At 31.5% G+C, this 21,164-nt stretch overlaps 1 protein-coding gene across 3 annotated transcripts in view; it reads left to right on the top strand.

Moving 5' to 3' along the window:
• The window catches only part of LOC109596126 (zinc finger protein ush), a 114,165-nt gene extending 93,512 nt beyond the window's left edge, over window positions 1–20,653 (top strand). For all 3 annotated transcript variants that reach the window (XM_049966167.1, XM_020011610.2, XM_049966166.1), the window contains 2 exons: window positions 16,965–19,153; window positions 19,386–20,653. In XM_049966167.1, the coding sequence (XP_049822124.1) occupies window positions 16,965–19,153; window positions 19,386–19,967 (2,771 nt within the window). In that variant the 3' untranslated portion in view covers window positions 19,968–20,653. The remainder of the gene's footprint in view (window positions 1–16,964; window positions 19,154–19,385) is intronic.
• The last annotated feature ends 511 nt before the right edge of the window (window positions 20,654–21,164 follow it).

Raw genomic sequence — 21,164 nt, 5'->3', positions numbered from 1 at the left:
ATGCAATTTTTTGCCGCAGACTTTGGCAAATTGGATGGCGGATAATCGCCCAAACTGGCTCCTAACTTTTACAGCCTTCTTCCCAACTAAATATTGTTATCTTAACACTAAAGTCATAATTTTACTTGTTGTATTTATTTACTACAATAGGGCTACCTTTATGGCATGAAAAGATACTGAATTGTAATACTAGAATTATTGAGTACTAGTTATACTTTCATCAACAGAAATTTTGCAGAACATAATTCCAACTCTAAAGCCTTACGTTACTTGTGCATTAAATTAAAACTTATTAATGAAGATTCTAGAATATGTTAATTATATGTATGAAATTCAATCTTTCACAAGATAGTTAAATATTTATTTATATTAATTTTATTAATTTAATGAAAATTGTTACTATGAACAAAAATTAAATTGAATCCTTGTTGAAATAACCTAATTATTTAGTAGATTAACCACTTAACTTTATAAATTAGTAAATATAAAATTAAGTAAGAACATTTAGCGTTAACTTTAATTAAACAGTTTAAAGTTAATAGATATCTAACATCTAATGTCATCCTTCATTTGAATATTGTTATCACAGCACTTATCTTATATTTTCTTGTTGTATTTATTTACTATGATAGATTTATTTTTTAATAATGGAAAAATTGTTACATTAGTATTATTATTATTATCTTACCACTTCTAAAAACTTGTTGAAAGTTATTTCCCATTGTACTCTTCATAAATTCAAGCTTATTTATGTTAGAAAGTAATGTGTTTTTTTCTTACAATACTGAATCTTTCTGATTGGCACGAGATGGTTAAGTTATCATAACATTTTCGTATATGATGTAATGTATTTCAATTTTGTTAATTTAATTACAACTTGATTGAAGCGAAATATTTAGGTTGAAGTCTAGTTGGAATAGCCTAACTAATATTAAATTTATATAATGGTATACATAATATTTAATAATTTATTGTTAAATTAAATAAATATATAACTATTTAACTATTTTAGTTTAACGTGCAATAGATAATTAATTAAGAAAAATTTAATTAAATTTCACAATATATATATATATATATATATAATAATTTAAGTTAATGTTTTTTGTAATTTCATATATGATATATTAAATAATCGTAAAAATGCAAAACCATTATGGTGAAAATTATAATTAGCAACTTGTAAAGTACCGAACCAATAAAGTAAAAGTATTTTCGCAAAACATTAATTAGTAAATTGTAAAAATAATATAAAATTTATAATAAATTTCTCAGTCAAGTTCTTGTTAACGGGTTTACAGATAATTCACTGTGAATCACGATGAATCAACACATGGTGTGGTATCGTAGAATGAGCCAGTAAAAAAGCATGGGCAAACATATAATTATCCCTGTGCTGCATCTTAAGAGTCTAATTGAGCCAGGCATATAATTCGAGAGATTTATGTAATAAGTGGATAAATATGGTAGGATCATTTACAGATAACGGCGCGAAACCGCCCATATAAAACAACTCACCCACAACCACAATATTGATAAGGAACGGGACTTTTTTCGTTCCGTAAAATATATCGCGACTATATGATTTATGCTTGTTTATTTTCACTTCAGGCGAAGTAACTAGAAACTGGAAAGGAACAAGACTTGAACCGAGAAACGATCGCTATCGCAACCAAAATCGAAATCTTAAGTGTATTGAAAATGACTTGCAAAAGCAATTCACCAATTTAATATTATTTATTACTATTATTTTGCAAAATATTAACTATTTAAATATTTGTAATGGTCAACCAATAATTTATATGGCACAAATCAAAGCTTCCTTTAAAATTGTTCGATTAAATTTATGTATTATCGTGATGCGGTTTTCGAAAAAAAATATTGCAATTTCCTACAAAAGCAATACATTCCAAACCGAATAAAACTGTTTATGTCCAGTTCGGAATTGTTAAATCGCCGTTTTGTGGATCGGATCAATTTCACTTTATAATAATTTTTAAACCATTTGGCGACATGAATGTGCTCGGTTTAGTTATCTGCCCGACTATAAATCACATATTTTGTATATTTAATAATGAGCTGGTCTATTTATATATATAAAATTCACCATAGTGTATTCTGATTTTAAACGAGATAAAACGTTTCGAGAATCATCAGTGATAAACAAATGAAAACTGTTGTATGGGCTTGTAAATGTGCATGCGGATAAATAGTATGTAAATAAATATTTTGAGCAATGTGAACTTTAATGGAAATATAATTTATGAATGGATATTTATTTAGTATATGTGAAACGTTTATTTTCTGTATACATACCTATGTATGTTTATTTTTGGCCAGTTTATCAAACACATACGTGACATGTTATCACTGACAATGAGCAAAGGAATAAATATAAATATCTCTAGTGATTTTAGATGTAGTGATAAGTATTATAGTTTTCTTTCAGATAAAGAATTTTAAATTGATATCACTATTTTAAGATTTGATTTTAGTATTAGAACTGCATCTAAAATTAATAAAAAATTAATAAAATACGAATATTTAAACAATCTATCAATTGTTTCTTAAATATCTACAGTTTTTTAGAGTTTTAAGTCTCTCTTTTAATAGTGCTTTTAATAAAATTAAAATATATAAAAAAAAACATGATTGATGTTATTGATTACACAGATATTTTTGAATCCACATTAGTTATTTTTGTCTGAATATAAATACTTTTTGAATAAACAGATAAATAACCTTACAAGTAGTCAGTTTGTTTAGCCCAATTCGAATACGTATACGTTCCAGAAACAAATATAAGGAAATGATCCTATATGTTTAACTAAATTGATTTCGTTGGTTAATGTATTAAACGAAAATGTTCTTAAACATATGGTCAATATTTTTAAATTACCAAACCATCAATATTTTGACAGAAACGTATTCTCACTACCATTCGATATTTAAAATTTTTGAATGTTGCGCGTGTAATGAAATTAATGGCTGGTATAAAACACGTTGTTTTAGTATAATTTTTACCGCCAGATAATAAAAGTTCCAATACAAAACGTCGAAACAATGATGGAGGAAAACAGTTTGAAAAACCGAAGATAACAGAAATTACACGCCACTATCGCGAATAATCAAAAATTGCACATGGTTGCACTCCGTTACCGATCTTGATAGCAATTGAAAGCATCAAAATTTCGGTCATGAATTTCATATGAATTTCCCACACCGCAGCACGAATCAAACAAAACTGTTCGAGGCATTTGGTTATTGCTTGTCGATTTTAACACCGCCGTACATTTTATTTATAAATTCGATAAACGGTATACTAAAATATATGAATACCAAAATCACATATTTTATTTGAATTTATAGTAGTAATTAATTCGTAATTAATATGTTAATTGATCACATTCATTTTTAATTAATTATCTAATATTGATAATGGTAAACGAAGAGCACTTTTGGTGTCATCATGGAATATTTCTATTAGACAAATTGAAGCATATATACCATACATATAGATTTTAGAATTGTTTTATTAAACTAGTATATTCATTTGACTTTTGTCAGTATATATATATATATATATATATATATATTGAGGTTGTCTCAAAGAGATTAGCTACTTAGAAATACAGTTGTCAATTAAGTTGATTTGTGTGGATTTACACCGTGTAAAGTCTACACCGCTTATCCCGCGAAAAGAGTCCGCCTTAATTGAAACAAAATAAAAAGTTGCTGCCACATATCAAGATGCAAAGATGGTAAAGAACTGCTAAGAGAGATTGATCTGGAAAGTGACCACACCTTCTTGATTTGGAATGGACACGGTGGCCTAATTAACGTAGAATGCAGTGGGTTGAGATAAGAACGGTCGCCAGTATCTACCCCCAGATTGTCAAGGGGATACATTGACAACTTCCAGACACACTGCTCATTACGGACCGGGTACAGTATCAAGATGGTATCGCCATCGCCCGGTGACTACCTATCAATGATCACTTGTTCCAGCTACCAATGCAACCGCGTCCTCTCACATCTTCTGCCAAGAAGGCATAATTTTTTATGAGAGCCAATTAAGTGCTGATCAATTTGTTATCTGCCTGTGCTTTGAAAGAAGATCAATTAATGTAATCATCAGCTTAATAACAAAAAATTTTAACTGGTTCTTTGAAAATCTGATGCAGTAGTTCCGCGGCGACGGAAAAAAATTACATCTTTGATGTAAACCAGAACCATCAAGATAAACGATCGTATATAGAGTATCTTTAAATTATACAGATTACGTTTAAGTGAAGATTCACAGCAACAAATTATTACATTTTGTCACAATTCAATAGAATGTTTTCCTTTTAAAATTAACATATTTAAAAAAGGTCATTTAAAAAATTCAATAACAAATATTTATGACACATCTATAGGTCATCGCAGACTTTTTACCAAACTAACACTAAAATTATAAAATACAAAACATAAAATAACGGTACCTACTAAGTACTTACTAATTTTTCAAAATATATTTCTTGAAAACAGAACTAAGAGAAGAACAGAACTAACAGGAAAGTATTTTATCGAGAAATATACTATTAAATTATCAAAATTAGAAAAATATATTCATACTAAATTTGATATGATCGATATCAACTGTTACAAGTGTCCATAATTGATAGAAATCATTGATTGCTGCACAAAGTATTCTGATAAATCTGACAATTTCTGAAACTGATATTTAACAACTGACAGTAAAGTAACTTCTTTTGCTATACATACTCTCACGCAAAAATAAAATAAATAGTGACAAAAGTATTAAAATAAAAATAATTAATAAATCATTAATGATCAATGAGATATACTAATAATACTTTTGTTACATATAGTTACTTTTGTAACATATAAAAATATTTCTTAAAAAAAGAACTAAATTGAAATATATTTTTTTTAGAAAAGTGTTTTGTTGATAAGTATATACTGTTAAATTAGCAAAATTATATTATAATAAATATTACACATTTTTATATGTGTTTCATAAACAGTATGACAGTATGAAATATCTCGAAATTCATCATAAATATCAGTATATCAGAGATAATTTAACATATCACAGTTTATATTATCTAAAAATCTAAAATTTTATATTTACACACATTGATGCAGTATTAAAACGTAATTGGTAATATTTAAATAAATTATCAATGGTTTTAATAATATTTTTGTCAGATTTTGGTACTACTCAATAAGTTTAATAGTTGATAATTTTAATTATCTCGAAATTTACCATGAATGTCATTATATTTTAAATATTAAAATAATTTAATACATACCTGATAAAAAATTGTGTTCAACATTTTAAAAAATATATTTGAAATTTAAAAAATACAAAATTTTACTTAATTAAACTTAATTTGATGCGCTGTATAATTTTAGAGTGTGTTTAAACTTTATATATTTTTTATATTATCTTTACAATAATATTTTAAGTTCTTTGTTCTAGTCAAGATATCTCAGTAAACTTACTTGTTAGATGCATATTACTGTGGAAACATTTCAACAACAACTCAAATATACTAAAGTAAAACATTGCTGGTCTGTTTTTATTTGAGCAGTCACACACAACTTAGAGATCCAGTAGCTTAACAATTGAAGTTTAGAAAAATTTAAATATACATATGTAATATTTTTAGTTTTCGTAAATTTTTATTCACCGAAATGTGCGATGATGTTATCCTTCATTGCTTCGCAGTACTCTAATCAATGTAGGTATCACGGAAGTAGAGCCCCAAGTACAATAAGTGTTGGACGCCGTCGAATAGGAGGCCGACAAATAAATCAATTATACATACGTGGCCATAAAAAGGCCGAAAAGCAGTCGCGGGTGTCCGCTAACCATGTAAATTGGTGGCGAATTGTCAGGAAGGAACAGCGCAGCGCGCTTTTGAAAACGCCGGGGACCTAATTGTCCTGCCCGTTTAGCATACAATGGGCCGGTGCTGGGTGTCCAGTCCGAGCCGTATATATCGACGCAGATTTTTTAATGTTGCACCGGCACAAGATTACCTATCTGGCACTGCCATCTGCTATTTACAAATAGCGATCCTATTGTACGCAGACTACCACTTTTCTATTGTGGTGGCTCCGGCTCTTTTCCGCACTCGTATGGAAGTCTCGGCGCGTTCTTGTCGACTGGCGATTTTGCAGTGGCGTACAATTATCAATTTGATATGCCACTGCCAACTGTTTATAAAATTTCAATATAAATAAGTATCATATTATGACAAGTCGGTAAGTAAAGAAAACAAGCCGAAAGAGTAAAAATGGAAAAAAATTAAATAATGAAACTGTTTTAATTATTATAATAAATTTAAAATTGATCATCTTGGTTTATTCATTTTAATTAGTCCTTGAGTTTTGAATAAGACGAATTTATATTAGTTACTTAGTGTTTCTCGTTGTCGTAAAAATGGCGAATGCGCATATTTAATTTAAAATTTTATTTTCTTGTTATGAATTTTTTATAACATGTATTTTATACAGTACAGTAATACATAAATGTCTTTTATTGATAGTATTTTAATTTTAAACTCATAAATAGTTTTAGATTTTTAATTCTGTAAATATATTACTTTAATTTAATTACATTAAGTACGTGTATTAAAATTTCTTTAAATAAACGGGGTGGACTAAATTGATTAAATTTAACTGTTGCATGTGTAAGTGTCCAAAGGCCAATTTTTTATTTTTAACAACGAGTACATTATGAAATAGATTTCTTATCTTAAAAAAATATTCTTTAATATCTTTAGTTCAAATAATATATAACGTGATATTTGCCAAAGTAAGATATCTACACCATTATTAATGTTAATAATTGGTAATTAGGTAAAATTTGATTTTAAAAAATATAAAAATCTAAATTATTAATTTCATAGACAACAATATTAATAATCTCGAATTTACCACATATATTCTTATATCATATATCATAGTTAAAAATAATTTATTATTTCATATCATATATCATTTTGGAAAACAAATTCGATTATAGTTTCCGTTTAATAAAGCATATTACCTCGATATTTAAAAAATATATATTATTTAATAACGTATTGAAGATTTGTAATAAAAAAACATTACTATTATCCTTTTTTGAAATTTAAGCTTTATTAATTAATTTAAAAAATGCCTTTGTAAAAAAAGCATATATAAAAAACAAGTATTTAAACAAAAAATAATATAACAAACTATATTTGATTTGAAAAATAATGTTTCTGGCAATAGTCACAACCAAACTTATATGGAAACACCCAATATTCATAAGAAAGAACTGTTTTTTATGAAAAAAATTAGTCTTGAATAAAAAGAGAATATTTTTTTGATAAAAAATGAAAATACGTGGTAAGATTTGTTTCTTCAGTGTAAATTTCACCATATATAATAGTTACTTATTTTCGCAAATTTTATTTAAAATGTCTTATGTATGATTTTCGAAGTGAAATTTATCTTGATAGACACTAAAAACTGAACAAACAGTAAATATTGTTTATTCAAAAGGTAACAAATATTTAAATTAATAAACATAAATGAGCATTGTATGTCTCAGTTACAGAAGTATTAACAATTCTTGCTAGGTAAAGACGAGCATCCTATTAATGCAAATTGAGTATTCCAAAATAGTACATTTTTACAGCTTTTTCTATTTTATTTAACGAAAATATTTTTATTTTATTTACAATGGAAACAAATATTTTATTACTAATTCACATATAATTATGAATATATTGTATAACCACGATCTATTGAAATACTTTATAGAAAATATGGAGGAATAAACAAAAAAGTTTCCAAGTTACATAGGACTAACGAAATTTAGGAAAGATAAGAAACTAATGAGTTAAGTGCCATTTCTTTATAGATTTTTCCTATTTATTAAGCCCAACAATGGTACTACTTACATCCTTGAATGAAATTCAATTATCAAAATGTAGTTAAATTAATAAAAAACGATGAATGCATTGTCTTCGATATAAAGGAAACACCATTGGTGTTTGGCTGCCGGCAGGCGACCGACAGTGAGCAGGATACGTCGTTCCTGCGTAAAGGTAATTGTATGCTCAAATAATGGGTCGCCCGATGGCTGAGTTATGGTGTTGTGGAACATTATACGCGGTGGCCGTTGCTATTTATCCGCGCCGATTTATTGCTACACGAACAAATTGCCTCGCCCGTTTTTGCCGTCTGCACTCTCGCAACTTGGAACTTCTCTTACCTTTTGCATACCCGACACTCTTACATTATGTATAAACATGTATGGAGTATGTGGTGCGTTTGCTGCGACTTTTTTTATTATTATTATTTGCAGGATGTGCGTGCTGAAGATCTCGAAAGCATACCAATTAAATGTTCTTCGCTCATTCAATTATTGACGTAGTGGTAACGATATAAATGATGTTAATTCTCGTACCGGAGCCGTCATAAATTTGTATCTGACAAATCAGCGTTCTGTCCGCCCATTTATGACCCTATTTCGGAAAGTGGAGCCTCGTATCTTTTAACAAATTGAGGTGTCACATTTTATCCGAGCTATTATCGTTTCATTATATACCATTATCGACTCCCTAATTATCGATTTGGTTTTGGTGAGTGTATCTGGCATTCTGTATTTGTTATTTTTTAAGTAAATTCCATCGTCTGGTACCGATAAACCGATACCAAAGCTCGATACCTGGCGGGACCATGTCCGATAACAAGGAGTAAATGTCTGAACATTTACCTGTGGGTATCAATTATAATTATATATAAATGCTACGTATTTTTAGTTTTGGAATTTACATAATGTAACAATATGATAATCAATTAGTTTTATTATTTATATTGTGCAATGTAACAAATTTGTTATAAAATTATCAAAATAAATTAAAACGTTTCATAACTAATTTTGAAGACAAAATCTAAATTGTATACAATTTGAGTGGAGTTGTGCAACGCAATATAGTTTCTTATAAAATTATTATGACAATAAATTAATGCATTTCAAAACAAATTTTGAAGAGAAACATTGATGTTTGTGGTTTTATCTAAAACGTTACTTACAATTTTTAAACTTGTGCATTGCAACAAATTTGTTATGAAATTATTTTAATCATAAATAAATACGTGAGATGAATTTATTTAGTTAAACTAAATAATGAATGTAGTAAAATGATAATCTCTATTTCTTAAGGGCATGGACGTACTAAATTTATTCCTTAAATAATTATATTTTTAAAGGAATTTTATAATAAAAATTCGTTTGTAATGTGACTAAAAGAGTCTGTCACACTACTTAGACTTACTACAAATAACTATGTTACTTAAATTTAATTTAATATTTTCCTAATTAATTAATGTACATTTATAAAACTTATTTAACCGATATTACTCTCGATAAAGCGAAACTGTTTGTTTCCCCGCTAATTAAGGAAGGCCATTTAAAAAATCGAAATCTCTTTGTGGCGTCTAACCTATCTCGACGGATTTCAATCATTCCGAGCAATAGTCGAGGGGACAGTCACTAATCACCTGGGCGTACGGACCTTCCTCTTACATAATAAACCCCGCGGCGGCGGCAATGGAAACGGCGGTCGCAAAGGCTGCGGGGCGAATGATAACGGTTCCGTTTTTTGTCCGGATTAATCCTCACAAAATGCATTCATACTTCATATCTACGTTAATGACTATCGTTTTTCATTTGTCCCATCCTCGTGCCCCGTCTCCACATTGATATCTTGCCACCACTGGCTAAGGAAATCGATATTGAAAAATCGACAGTAACATTTGCTATTATTATAGTAAAAATATACTTTATGTCTAAGTTTCATTATTTCAGTTTCAATTCAACCTAATTTACTTATCAATTATTATTTTTTAATTTTATTTTGTAACGTCGTACCCGCATAACATAGTGGTAATACAGAAGTCTGGTTTTTAATTGTGCATGTGCACGAAGCGGACCGCAGACGCTGACAAGTGTATCTATCTATCGCCTGTTGGACGATAATAGCTGGATCGGTGGTAATTAGTGACCGATTTTCATTTATATCGTTTTCTCGTTCCTCGGCACATTACAATAATTACCTCGCAGATAAAATACCCTCCCTTTTTCTATTATCGCATGCATTAACTTTTAAAATATTATACGATAGATAATGCCCACAGTAGGATCATTTCTCAAACGCCCGTTCTCCGTTCACTTCGTGGTTCTCCTATCTCCATTCCGTATTTATCAGCATTGTTTCTCGCCGTTGCTGATTCACTGCTTCGTATACAGAGCAACTCACAAATATTATTAATTATTTAGTTCTTATTTGACATTGAAAGTTTATTAAATTATAGACATTTATATTAAGTGTGATAATATTTAATATATTATTATTAAAAAAAAAAAAATAAAATTGTGTAAAACAAAAAAATATATAGTACTATCACCTGAAATATACATTTTTGGTGAAAATATAATTTTCATTTCTTTATTCATATAATTTGTTAAATCAATGAATGAATTAATTCTTTGAATACATGTTATATACAATAGTTATTGAGTTTTGTATAATTTAAGAGCCATTTAACATTAGCAGTAAGGACAGCAACCAACACGTTGTAATTACTACCATACAAAATTTTAATAAAAATCATCTAAATTATATAAAAAGAGATTAAAAATTTGTAGTGAATTTATTTAGTTTGTTTTAATGGTACTAGTAGCTGAAAATCCACGAATATCTTATATTATATAAGATATAAGGAACCATCAACAATTGTATGTGTGTTACGTCAAAAGCCATAAGAAACGACTGATAAACTAATAAAATATATGGTAATTTAACAGCAAAATGGCCAATTAAGAAATCAATTCTATTTTCTGTTTGTCAACATATACATTGGAAAAAGATAATATTTTTCGATGAATAAAAATTAAACCCGTTTGGGAAGTGTTGGAAATTAGATGCTCCACTAACAAATAATAATAATAATAAAAGATTTTGGACATGGATATGGATATCACAAAATAAAATTGATATAGGTATTAAATAAAAATATACCGAGAATGAATCATAATTCTTAAACTCTTCCAATAGAAAAATATATGGTATACGTTTGTCATAAAACTATATTTTGACTAATGCTAAATAGAGTGGTAAGCCCTATTTGATGTGGGATTACTTTTCTTTATAAAGTGGTATCATATACTGAAGCAATGGCATTAAAATCTTATTTAAAAAAAAATAATCTTAAATCTGTAGGAGTGAAATTTTGGCGGGTGGTAAAAAAAAGTTTTAAAAACAAAAAAAAAGTGCATATTATTTGTTATTGAGTTAAAAAGCTAAAGTTTTTTCCTTACAAGTAGATGAAAGCACAGTAATATTTTAATTAATTAATGTTTCATATAAAATTTAATTTTTATTAAAAAATGTTCATAAGGTTTGGAAAACTATATATATATATATAGAAAATTTTTTATAATATTTATAGATTATATAGAAATAAGTACAAAATTATATAATATAATAATAATTTAATGTTTGCAGATTTTATATATAATATTTGTATAATTGCATTGTTTAACCGCCGGAACAAAAACAAATAAATCATATAACAAAATTCGGAAGAGAAAATATGAATATGAATATGGTTGACATGAGCTGATGGGAGGGTTGGCATACAGGAATGGGAAGTTTATCATTTGATGCAGCGCCGGTCGAACCTTTTAATCATCCCTTACAATATTTCTCCCGCCACTATCCGAGAAAAAAACTTTCCAAAAAGTGACAAGTCCACAGCGCATAAAATGTACAGATGACAGAGGTGTGGCCAGCCGTCGTAGCGGCACAGACGACTTCGATTTAATGCGGATAGAATTCACAGATCAATTTTAGATTTGAAACGATTTATAACTTCCTCTTATACAGCGCGAATTCGCTCCGATAATATCTATCGATCACCGGCACATTAGCATAAGACATTGATTTATAATTATCCCGGAACGACAACGAGAAACCAATATCTGCGATTTTCGCGAAGAGATTAGAGAAGTGAATTGATGAAAATCTTGTGAAAGAAGAATGGCGAAGATAAATTGAGTAAAAAATGAATCCGATTTTAATTCTGCCCTAAAGTTGAAAAGTGTTGTTTAAAATCTTTTTCACTTGTTCGGTGGAACCAGCTGTATGCTTACATAAAATTTAAAAGTTAATAATATAATAAGTAGTTGGATAGTTAAAATATTATATCAGAAGATCTTCCACATTTATCTTCTTGTCATTTAGCATAAGATAATAATCAAATTAGATACTCGGGACATTAACCAGTCTATAAAAGTTGAGCATCCCAATAAAAACTTAAAACGTCTTAACCAATTATATTCTTAATATCGATAACCAACCGTCTCACAAACATGAAATTTATGCGCATATCTCCCTGAAACATTAATAAAGCAACCATTTAAGGCGGCAAAGAGTTATGCTAATGAATTTTCCGTTGAATGCCTTAAGCGCCGTCTGAACACGTGCTTTGACGTAAAACAGGAGCATCGGGAAAAGAGAAGAGGCGCGCTTCGGTGGTGTTAATAATAGTGCGGCATCCGCGACACCACACCACACTAATAGCCTGTTACTGTTCACCGCCCACTGCCCCAAGACAACAACTTCACTTGTCCAATGCGTAAATGTGCTAGAACCGACATTTTCTTCCTGCTTACAAGGATTGTTGCAATTATATTAACACCACCATATGTTGATGACTAAGATTGGTGCATTAAGGTATGCTTGAACTTTTACGGTAAATTTATATGAAGACTTTAATTTTCTTCTGTTTCATCTCAAAATAGTTTATCATAAATGGTTAATTATCAACTTACAATCAGTTAATTCATCATCACCATAATTAAATTTTTACTCTTCTCTTATCAACGATTATAATATTAAAATAATTACCTATCTTATTGTAGTTTTTATTATTAAATTACATTGTGCCAAAGGTAATAATTGTAAACAAAGGAAAATTTAACTGAGCTATTTGTACAGACATTTGCCGATAAAAATAAAATACCAGAAAAATGAAGGTTCTCTTCTAATCGGTGAAATGCTTTTAATGTAGTCCATGTTATCAAACGAAGCATTTGGTCTTATCGCCAAAGCGGAATGGTATACGGAGTCTGGATCTAACAGTGTTGGCGCCGAGCAGTCATTGAAAACCATCTCACAGTTAAGTTGATCGTAATCAGCTCAATTAACACAAGTGTACTGTTTATAAATAAACAAAACGAGGTCACTATATTATTGGTCCAATGTAATATAATTGCTTTTTGCGGTTTATTTCTGTACTATTATCGGAGGAAGAAGAATTACATCATTGAGGTCCTTAAGACCCGTTGATATTTCTAAATGCAAGTCTTCAATGTGTATATTGATTGCATCCATAAAGTTAACTGGTGCCCGATTACCACTCCCATATGTGGAATTTTCGTTTACCATTTACGTAACATTATAAAACATTTTGACAGAATAATGTAGACCCTCACTGTTGAACCGTTACATTGCGAAATTCGCAATCTTATAAGCATTACCGGCCCATAAATAATATTCGAAAGCATATTGTCTCAACCATTGTCAATAATATGAATCTTATCTTAACCCAGATCGAAGCTGGTTAATACCTACCTCCGGATCAGGATTTTTCTCTGTATTAATTTTTTTAGTTATCGATCTTTCGGCTAGATAACCGAGACGAAGTAAAAGGTGTCTGTTATAAATAATTCATAAATTTCTACAAAGTAAAGCAAAATTAAATGACCTTTTCTCGTCCAAAAATTATACGTCAAAGAAGATGGATCGTCTTTTTTATCTGAAAATCACAGATGTTGCCAGCAAACACCTAAGATTTATTAGTTTGTGTCATATGATACAATGTCATCTCGTTTATTTTTATTTTCTACGTATTTTGATGCTTTGCTTAAATTTGTTTAATGATGATCCCTAAACTTTATCTTTCTACAACGCTATTGTTATATTTCACACGAAATTTGAATCACACATTAAACACTACTGCTTAAGAGTATATGTGTACTGATATGGATCCAACAGACTATAAATATCGTACAATATCTATGTCATTGATTTTTTAAATTGTGAAAAGTAATTAATAATACGTTGTCGGTTAACACAACGTAGCAACAATGAAATATAAGATCGTGACCGAAACCTTTACAAGGCAAACGCCTTAGATGTGTTCAACAGATCTGGTGCTACTAAAATTTATTGTAGGCTTCTATACAGGGCGATGACAATAGATCACAACCATCTATTATAACGTAGGGATTTATTGTATTTGTTTTTGATAGCTTTATTTTAACAATGCCCGGTTGAAGTGAAAATAATATAATAGTTACACATAGCTTCACTTACTGACTTACACCTGGACATTATTAATATTTCTAAATTGTTTATCCTTCATTTTATTTTATATTACATTTTAGGAAAATATATATGTTTTACTTGATGAAAGTTTGTTGTCTCATCTACTGTTCATGTCTAGTGTAAATGTGTATCTATCCCTGTAATATACGCTTTTTCCAGTTCCAAGTATTGTTAAATAAATAAAATATTTGATGTTATTCTTACATAAAAGAACAACCTCAGCTTTAAATTGTCTAAATCCGGCGTGTGATCTCAACATCAATTTTAAAATCAGTTATCTGACTGAAACCAGAGCTTATCTGGAATCTTGGCGGACGATAACTGAAACTAAGGTCGAAATATAATTCAACATCAGGGACACGTCGACAGAAACACATACGTTGCGTATATATAGAGTGGCGATGGTCTTATCTGATCCTGGTGGAAAGGTCCTTTGCCAATTAACATAATTGTAATTATGCTTAGGTGTCACGAGGTGTCAAGCACGATTACGCATCTCGCACACTGAATCAAGCGCTTGTAGACGGGAACATTTCAAGCTAAGCGGGTCGTGGGGACGAGGGAAAAAGATGTATAGTCTAACAAGGCTGTCCTCACCTGCTACCGAGTTATCAATCTCGGTTTGGACATATCGGCACATGCAGTAACGTGTTTTCTCGGTTGGAGGTAAAATTCAAAAGGATTAATTAGTTTGCGACATAAATCGTTATCTTCACTTAAGTATGTAACTGAAACGAGAAAATCAGAATTAATTCTTGGCAATCTTAATTATCTTCAATTAATAGCCAATTTACAAGAATTTCAGATTGTGCATCCGTAACTGATGGACAAAATTTTAAAACAATCTTCCAGAGCACTTATTGTTGAATTGCTGTACATTAAAGAATAAAAATGTAAAGATAACTAAACTCCGCTTTATGATTTTTTCCATTACAAGTGTAATATTAATCTGAAACAGATCTCAAAATAAAATTAATTACGCCAATATATTAAATTAGGGAGCATGGTAGGTAGATGGACATCGGATACCTCCCACGACCATTTTCACCTGTAAAATACAATGTCAATTTGAAAACAATAGCAATAACACAGGGCAAGAATGCCGATAGCAATGCAGATTAAAGATATTAGGAATTAATAAGAGTCTGGATGGGAATTCTCGCTAGCGATAACAATCTTTAATTAGAGTTCGGAATGTGTATAGTCGGTAAGATATGAATCTTACTCGTTCTTTCTCTGTTACTCTCGCCCTCTTTCGTTGGTGCACCATGGATTCTGATGCGAATGTGTGTGAGTGTGTATACACACATGTGGTACCAGAGTACGCAGATTAAATCGCAACTTATTAATTAGGAAAGCAACGGTCTCAGTCCAATATGTTTAAAGACACCGTATAACGTTTCTAAAAATTCTAGTATTTTCTCTAATTGGCTAAACTGTTTACAAATTATGAATTCGCAGAATATCAAACGTCATCATTAATCTAAATAACTTCATTCTCAGTGCGAAGTGAAGTAGATCGACTCATGAAATTGTAATAAGTAAATGGTAACCGATTGTATGGCGGAATTAAGTGGGAGTGTATTTGAATCTATTGACTTAATTAGAGAGGTTAAGATGTCGTGAGGCACGATTTTTCATATTTGCATATCTAGCTTTGATTCAGTTAAATGTCGCGTGGATCTATACCCATACACACATATTGAAAACTACTTCGAATGAAGAAAGAAGTAGTAATAATCACATATACATATTTTGCAAATAAAGAACATAAGACAATGCAAATTATTACACCCTAAGCAAGGTATATTGATTTAATATTTATGAACTCTTTCGTTCTACCTACTTATTTTAATTCTGCATAGTAACTCAGATGTTGTAGAAGGCAGCGGTACTCGACGGGTGAAATGTCGCCTTCTTGAACGGACACAGGGCATTAGGCCATAGGACGCGTGGGCCGTTCTTCTGACGGACTGCTTCATTAGAGCAGAACCTATACATGCCCGAGCCGTGTACCGTGCTCGCTCTTATCACTGATGCATTTGTACCAACCTGTTCTCTCCGTACCATTCCTCTCCATCCATCCGACGATCCGGCTGGCCATAATTTACGGGGACCCGCTCGTATTTTATTACTTTATCATACGCCAGTATCGAATACTCGCCTTAGATTGTATCGGTTCTCGTGTTTCCTAGTAAACCAACACTTGTATGGGATTTACATTTAGTTTCTTGCTTTGTCCCAATCGAAAATCACCTCATCCAACTTGAACTTAATTAACGATAACTTCACACACAACCACGTATGTTTTTTCATTTAATCTACATCTGTGGCTCGTAAAACTATCTTTAAAAATAATCTCAAAAATACACGCATTCGCAAATTGTATAATCAGCAAATGGTTAAAAACATGTTGTACGACAATTTTATTTTGGAAAACAACTTCTAAAACGAATTTCAATAAATAATGATACATGTACAGTAAATTAGAATATTTGACTAAACTATCTTTATTTACAGGTGAAGTGGAAGATTGGACAAACAATGGCAACGCAGCCGATGCTGGTAGAGATTCTTCTACCCCAGCTCCTTCCACCCCTCCTCCAAAAAGCAACAGTCCAGAACAGCAGGAAGAAGTAAAAACCATTATAAAATCTGAACCGGAGGAGAAACCACCTCGAATACGACTTAAAGCGAACCTTGCCACTGATCCTGCTTTACAGCCGCAATCAATAAATTTACCAAACATTAAAACTGAAATAGAGTCTAGCCAGTCACCGATTAATTCTGCCGAGTATTTGGCATCAATACAATCAGTTTTAGCATCTAGAGCCTTTTTGTTGCCGAGTTTGGCGGAGACCGCAGCGAGGCAAGGTACAGACGCTGCTGAAAACAGGGCACCCAGCGTGCCAATCTATCAATGTCAACCGTGTGGTATACGATTTTCTTCTCTTAGTACCTTAGAGGCACATCAAACATATTACTGCTCACACCGTGCTAATAAGTCGAACAATGACGAAGATAACAAATCCGTCGGTGGAGAGCCAAGCGGAAGTCAATCAGACCAAGATCCATCTGAACCTTCAAACAAGAATATAAGAACGGGAAAGCAGTACACTTGCACTCACTGTTCCTACAGTGCAGATAAAAAAGTAAGTCTTAACAGACATATGAGAATGCACACCGTGTCTCCTAGTCCAGTCAACGTCCCTGCATCAGCCATTCCAAATGGGGACAATGCACCAGATAGTCAAGATAGATACTGCGCCGAATGTGACATACGATTCAGTTCACAGAAAACTTACAAAGCGCATAAAATGCACTACTGCAATTCCAGACATAACGTTTTAATGAAAACAGGCAATTCATCGACTGTTAAAACAACATCCAGCTGTACTTCGGGTTCTTCTCCAACGTCTCCTGTTGAATCTACTACATGCAGGACTCCGCCAACGCCACCGTCCGCTCAAGTCCCTCCACAGCAATCGTTTTTAGCGCTACCCACAAATCCTATTATCATTGTGCCATATTCTCTATTGCGCAGCGCTAGTTTTCTTCCTGGATTAACAGGTGTGCCAGTAGGACTCCCCAATCCAGATACTCCTTGCTTCCTGCTACCAAATGGAACTTTACAACCAATGACATCTGCTATCAATGCTTCACAAGCATCCCAGTCATCAGAAGTTTTGAAATCCTCCAATAAACCTAAAGAATCCACTATAATACGAGAGTCATCTTCGGCACCTTTAGACTTAAGTGTTAAGAAATCTCCAGATCACGGAGATTTAGTCATCGATTGTGGAGATGAACAAGAAAAGGAAAATATGAACAAAGGACGACCTCTCAGTCCAGAAAAAATCGAATGTGTGCCATCTATTCCCGGATCACCTCCATCAACGCCAATATCACACGGCACTTCACCAGCTTTAAGTGTTTCGCCGAAAAGAAAACTCGAAGAGACTTCCAGGAGCAACAGCCCTAGACTGAGCAAGACACCAAAATCAAGCACTGCAGAAAAATCCAGGAGTCCGGATACAAATATTTCTCCGTTTGACATTCCTGCACTTCATCCTCTTTTAATGAGAGCTGGCGCACTTCCAATTTTCCCACCAGACGTTCAAATGCGACTGTCAGAAATTCCTGCTGCTATACCACCTTTTACGCCACAGGTTCTGGTTAAGCAAGGAGTGTCTAAATGTAAAGAATGCAATATAGTTTTTTGCAAACATGAGAACTACGTTGTACATAAGAAACATTATTGCTCTGCCAGAATTCAAGATGACGACGCTTCTAAAACATCCGGTAGTCCGCCAGTCAGTCCACGAAGTACCGGCACAACATCTCCTGGTCAATATCAACAATTAATTTGCGTTGCCTGTGGGATAAAATTCACATCACTTGATAATCTAAATGCACATCAGGCTTATTACTGTTCCAAAAAAGGCGAGATCGATGTCAGAAAATGCGGCAAATGCAGAGGTATCGCAGAGCCGGGACACCAATGCATGCCCCCTGCGGCTTTAGCAGGATGGAAGTGTCCCTGTTGTGACGTGATCAGCCCCACAGCTAGTGCCGCACAAAGACACGTGGAATCGCATACCGGGGTTAAAGCCTATCGATGTAAAATCTGCAAGTACAAAGGAAACACGTTGAGAGGAATGAGAACCCATATCCGAATGCACTTCGATAAGCGGTCTCCTGATTTACAGGTACGAAATAATTTATGATACAATAATTTAAATCAACAGTAATATTATTATATTTAATTCGTTTTACAATACAAGTGAATAGGAATGTTTAATACGATAATGAAATAATTTAATTTGAAAAAAAAAAAATACAATTTTCATAATACAATAACAAGAAAATTCGACTCAATAATTATCCTGAAATATCATCTTAAATTAAATTTTATTAACGTATGATTTTAAATTGTTACAGGAAGAAAAATACATTTCGTACATATTAGAAGATGACGGAACAAACACAATGGAAGTAAATGTCGCTCCAAATGTCCCGGCTGTTTCAATCGAAAGACCAGTATCGCCCGCTGCTGAACTTCCACCTATCGTTTGTCCAAAATGCCCTTACACGAGCTCCTCTAAATCCAGCATCTTGAGGCACATAAAACAGGTTCACGAACCTCAAGCCGTCGATGAGACAGTCATCAATGGCACGGAGGATAAGAATCGATCCATGCCCTCACTTGAGGAAGAAGAGGAGGATGAAATCATCGTCAAAAAGGAAGCCATGGAGCCAGAAGTCATAATTGCTCCTGTGGAAGACGTTAAGGCGGAACCGATGGAACCCACAGAAAAACCGTTAGAACGCGACGATTTGCAAGAAGCCAATAAGCCAGGGCAAAAGTACTGCAAGTCCTGCGATATATATTTCAACTATTATTCCACGTTTATAGCGCACAAAAAGTTTTACTGTTCGAGCCACGCTGGTGAAATAACCGCGAATTCTACTAATAATAATAACAATCCACCTAATAGGGCGGCTGAAGCGTCAGTACTATAAATGTAGTGTTAATCTCACAAGATGTTAATGAAATTGTGGTATAAAGTGATTATGAACAGTTTTGTAATCAGCGAGGAAAGTGTATTTTAATTACACCCTGATAATATATATGATACAACCACATATTTTTACAATATTGATTTTGTTCAGAATAATTTAATCATCAAAATTTTATTTACAAATTATCTAAGGATATGAACAGGAAAATTGTTTCCTCGCTGATTAAAAACAGGCCAGTTTTGTATACGCGTAATTGTTATTGTAAAAATGAATGTCAGTCGCCGTTTTTAACCAAAACGGTCGGCCATTATGTTACATTATTCCATTGTATGTAAAAATTATGCAGTTTTTAAATATTTGTTTTGTATAAAGTTAAAGGTTTATTAATATTTTTTATAGTTTTAAGTTTAGATTTTTTGTATAAAATATGAAAAATGTTATGCCAAAGTGGAACTGAATTGATGTGTCACATATGATTTTCCTTTTTGTTTTTATTGAACCACTGTAATAATACGGTTACATGTGTTAGGCTTCTCCATTACAGTTTATTTAGTTTAGTTAAGCATACAGTTACAACTGAAAATAGTTATGTAAAAGTGAAATTCATGTTATTATATTATATTTAACTGTGGATATTTCTGAAATATCCTTACATCATGAAGACAATAAATTATTTATTTGTAATATCTACAAGTGTTTTATTTTATGTTATGTTTAAAAACTAATCCAAAATGTTGATCAACACGGAAATTAAAGATTAAAGATTTTTTATTATTATTATTATTATTATTATTGCTTATGATTCTTTAATGATAAATGTTTTAAATATTGCAATATACTCCAGTATTAAACATTGTATTACAAAATACTTTATTTGCTGATTGATAATCACATGGTATTTATGTGGTATTACATATTTTTTATTTTCATATAAGTTGATGCAATCTAAGATTAATGTAAATTTTTATGAATGATTATTTTGCTTAAGTGCTGCAAAAATTATTTTAGTGAATAATTTCCTGAATAAAAAGTTCTACTCCATCGCATGAACAATGCAAATTATATACCAGCTCGCATATAGATTTTTATGCATTTTGCATAAATATTTAAAAAAGAATCTAAAATAGTTCTTTATTGTTGGGGCAATCTTTCTAATCGATTGTTACCTTACTTCACGCACATTATTTACTGCGAATG

This window comes from Aethina tumida, chromosome 4, assembly GCF_024364675.1.
Source record: "Aethina tumida isolate Nest 87 chromosome 4, icAetTumi1.1, whole genome shotgun sequence".
NCBI classification, from domain to species: Eukaryota; Metazoa; Arthropoda; class Insecta; order Coleoptera; family Nitidulidae; genus Aethina; species Aethina tumida.
The sequence above is the reverse complement of the archived record's forward strand: the minus strand, read 5'-3'. Positions and strand labels throughout refer to the sequence as shown.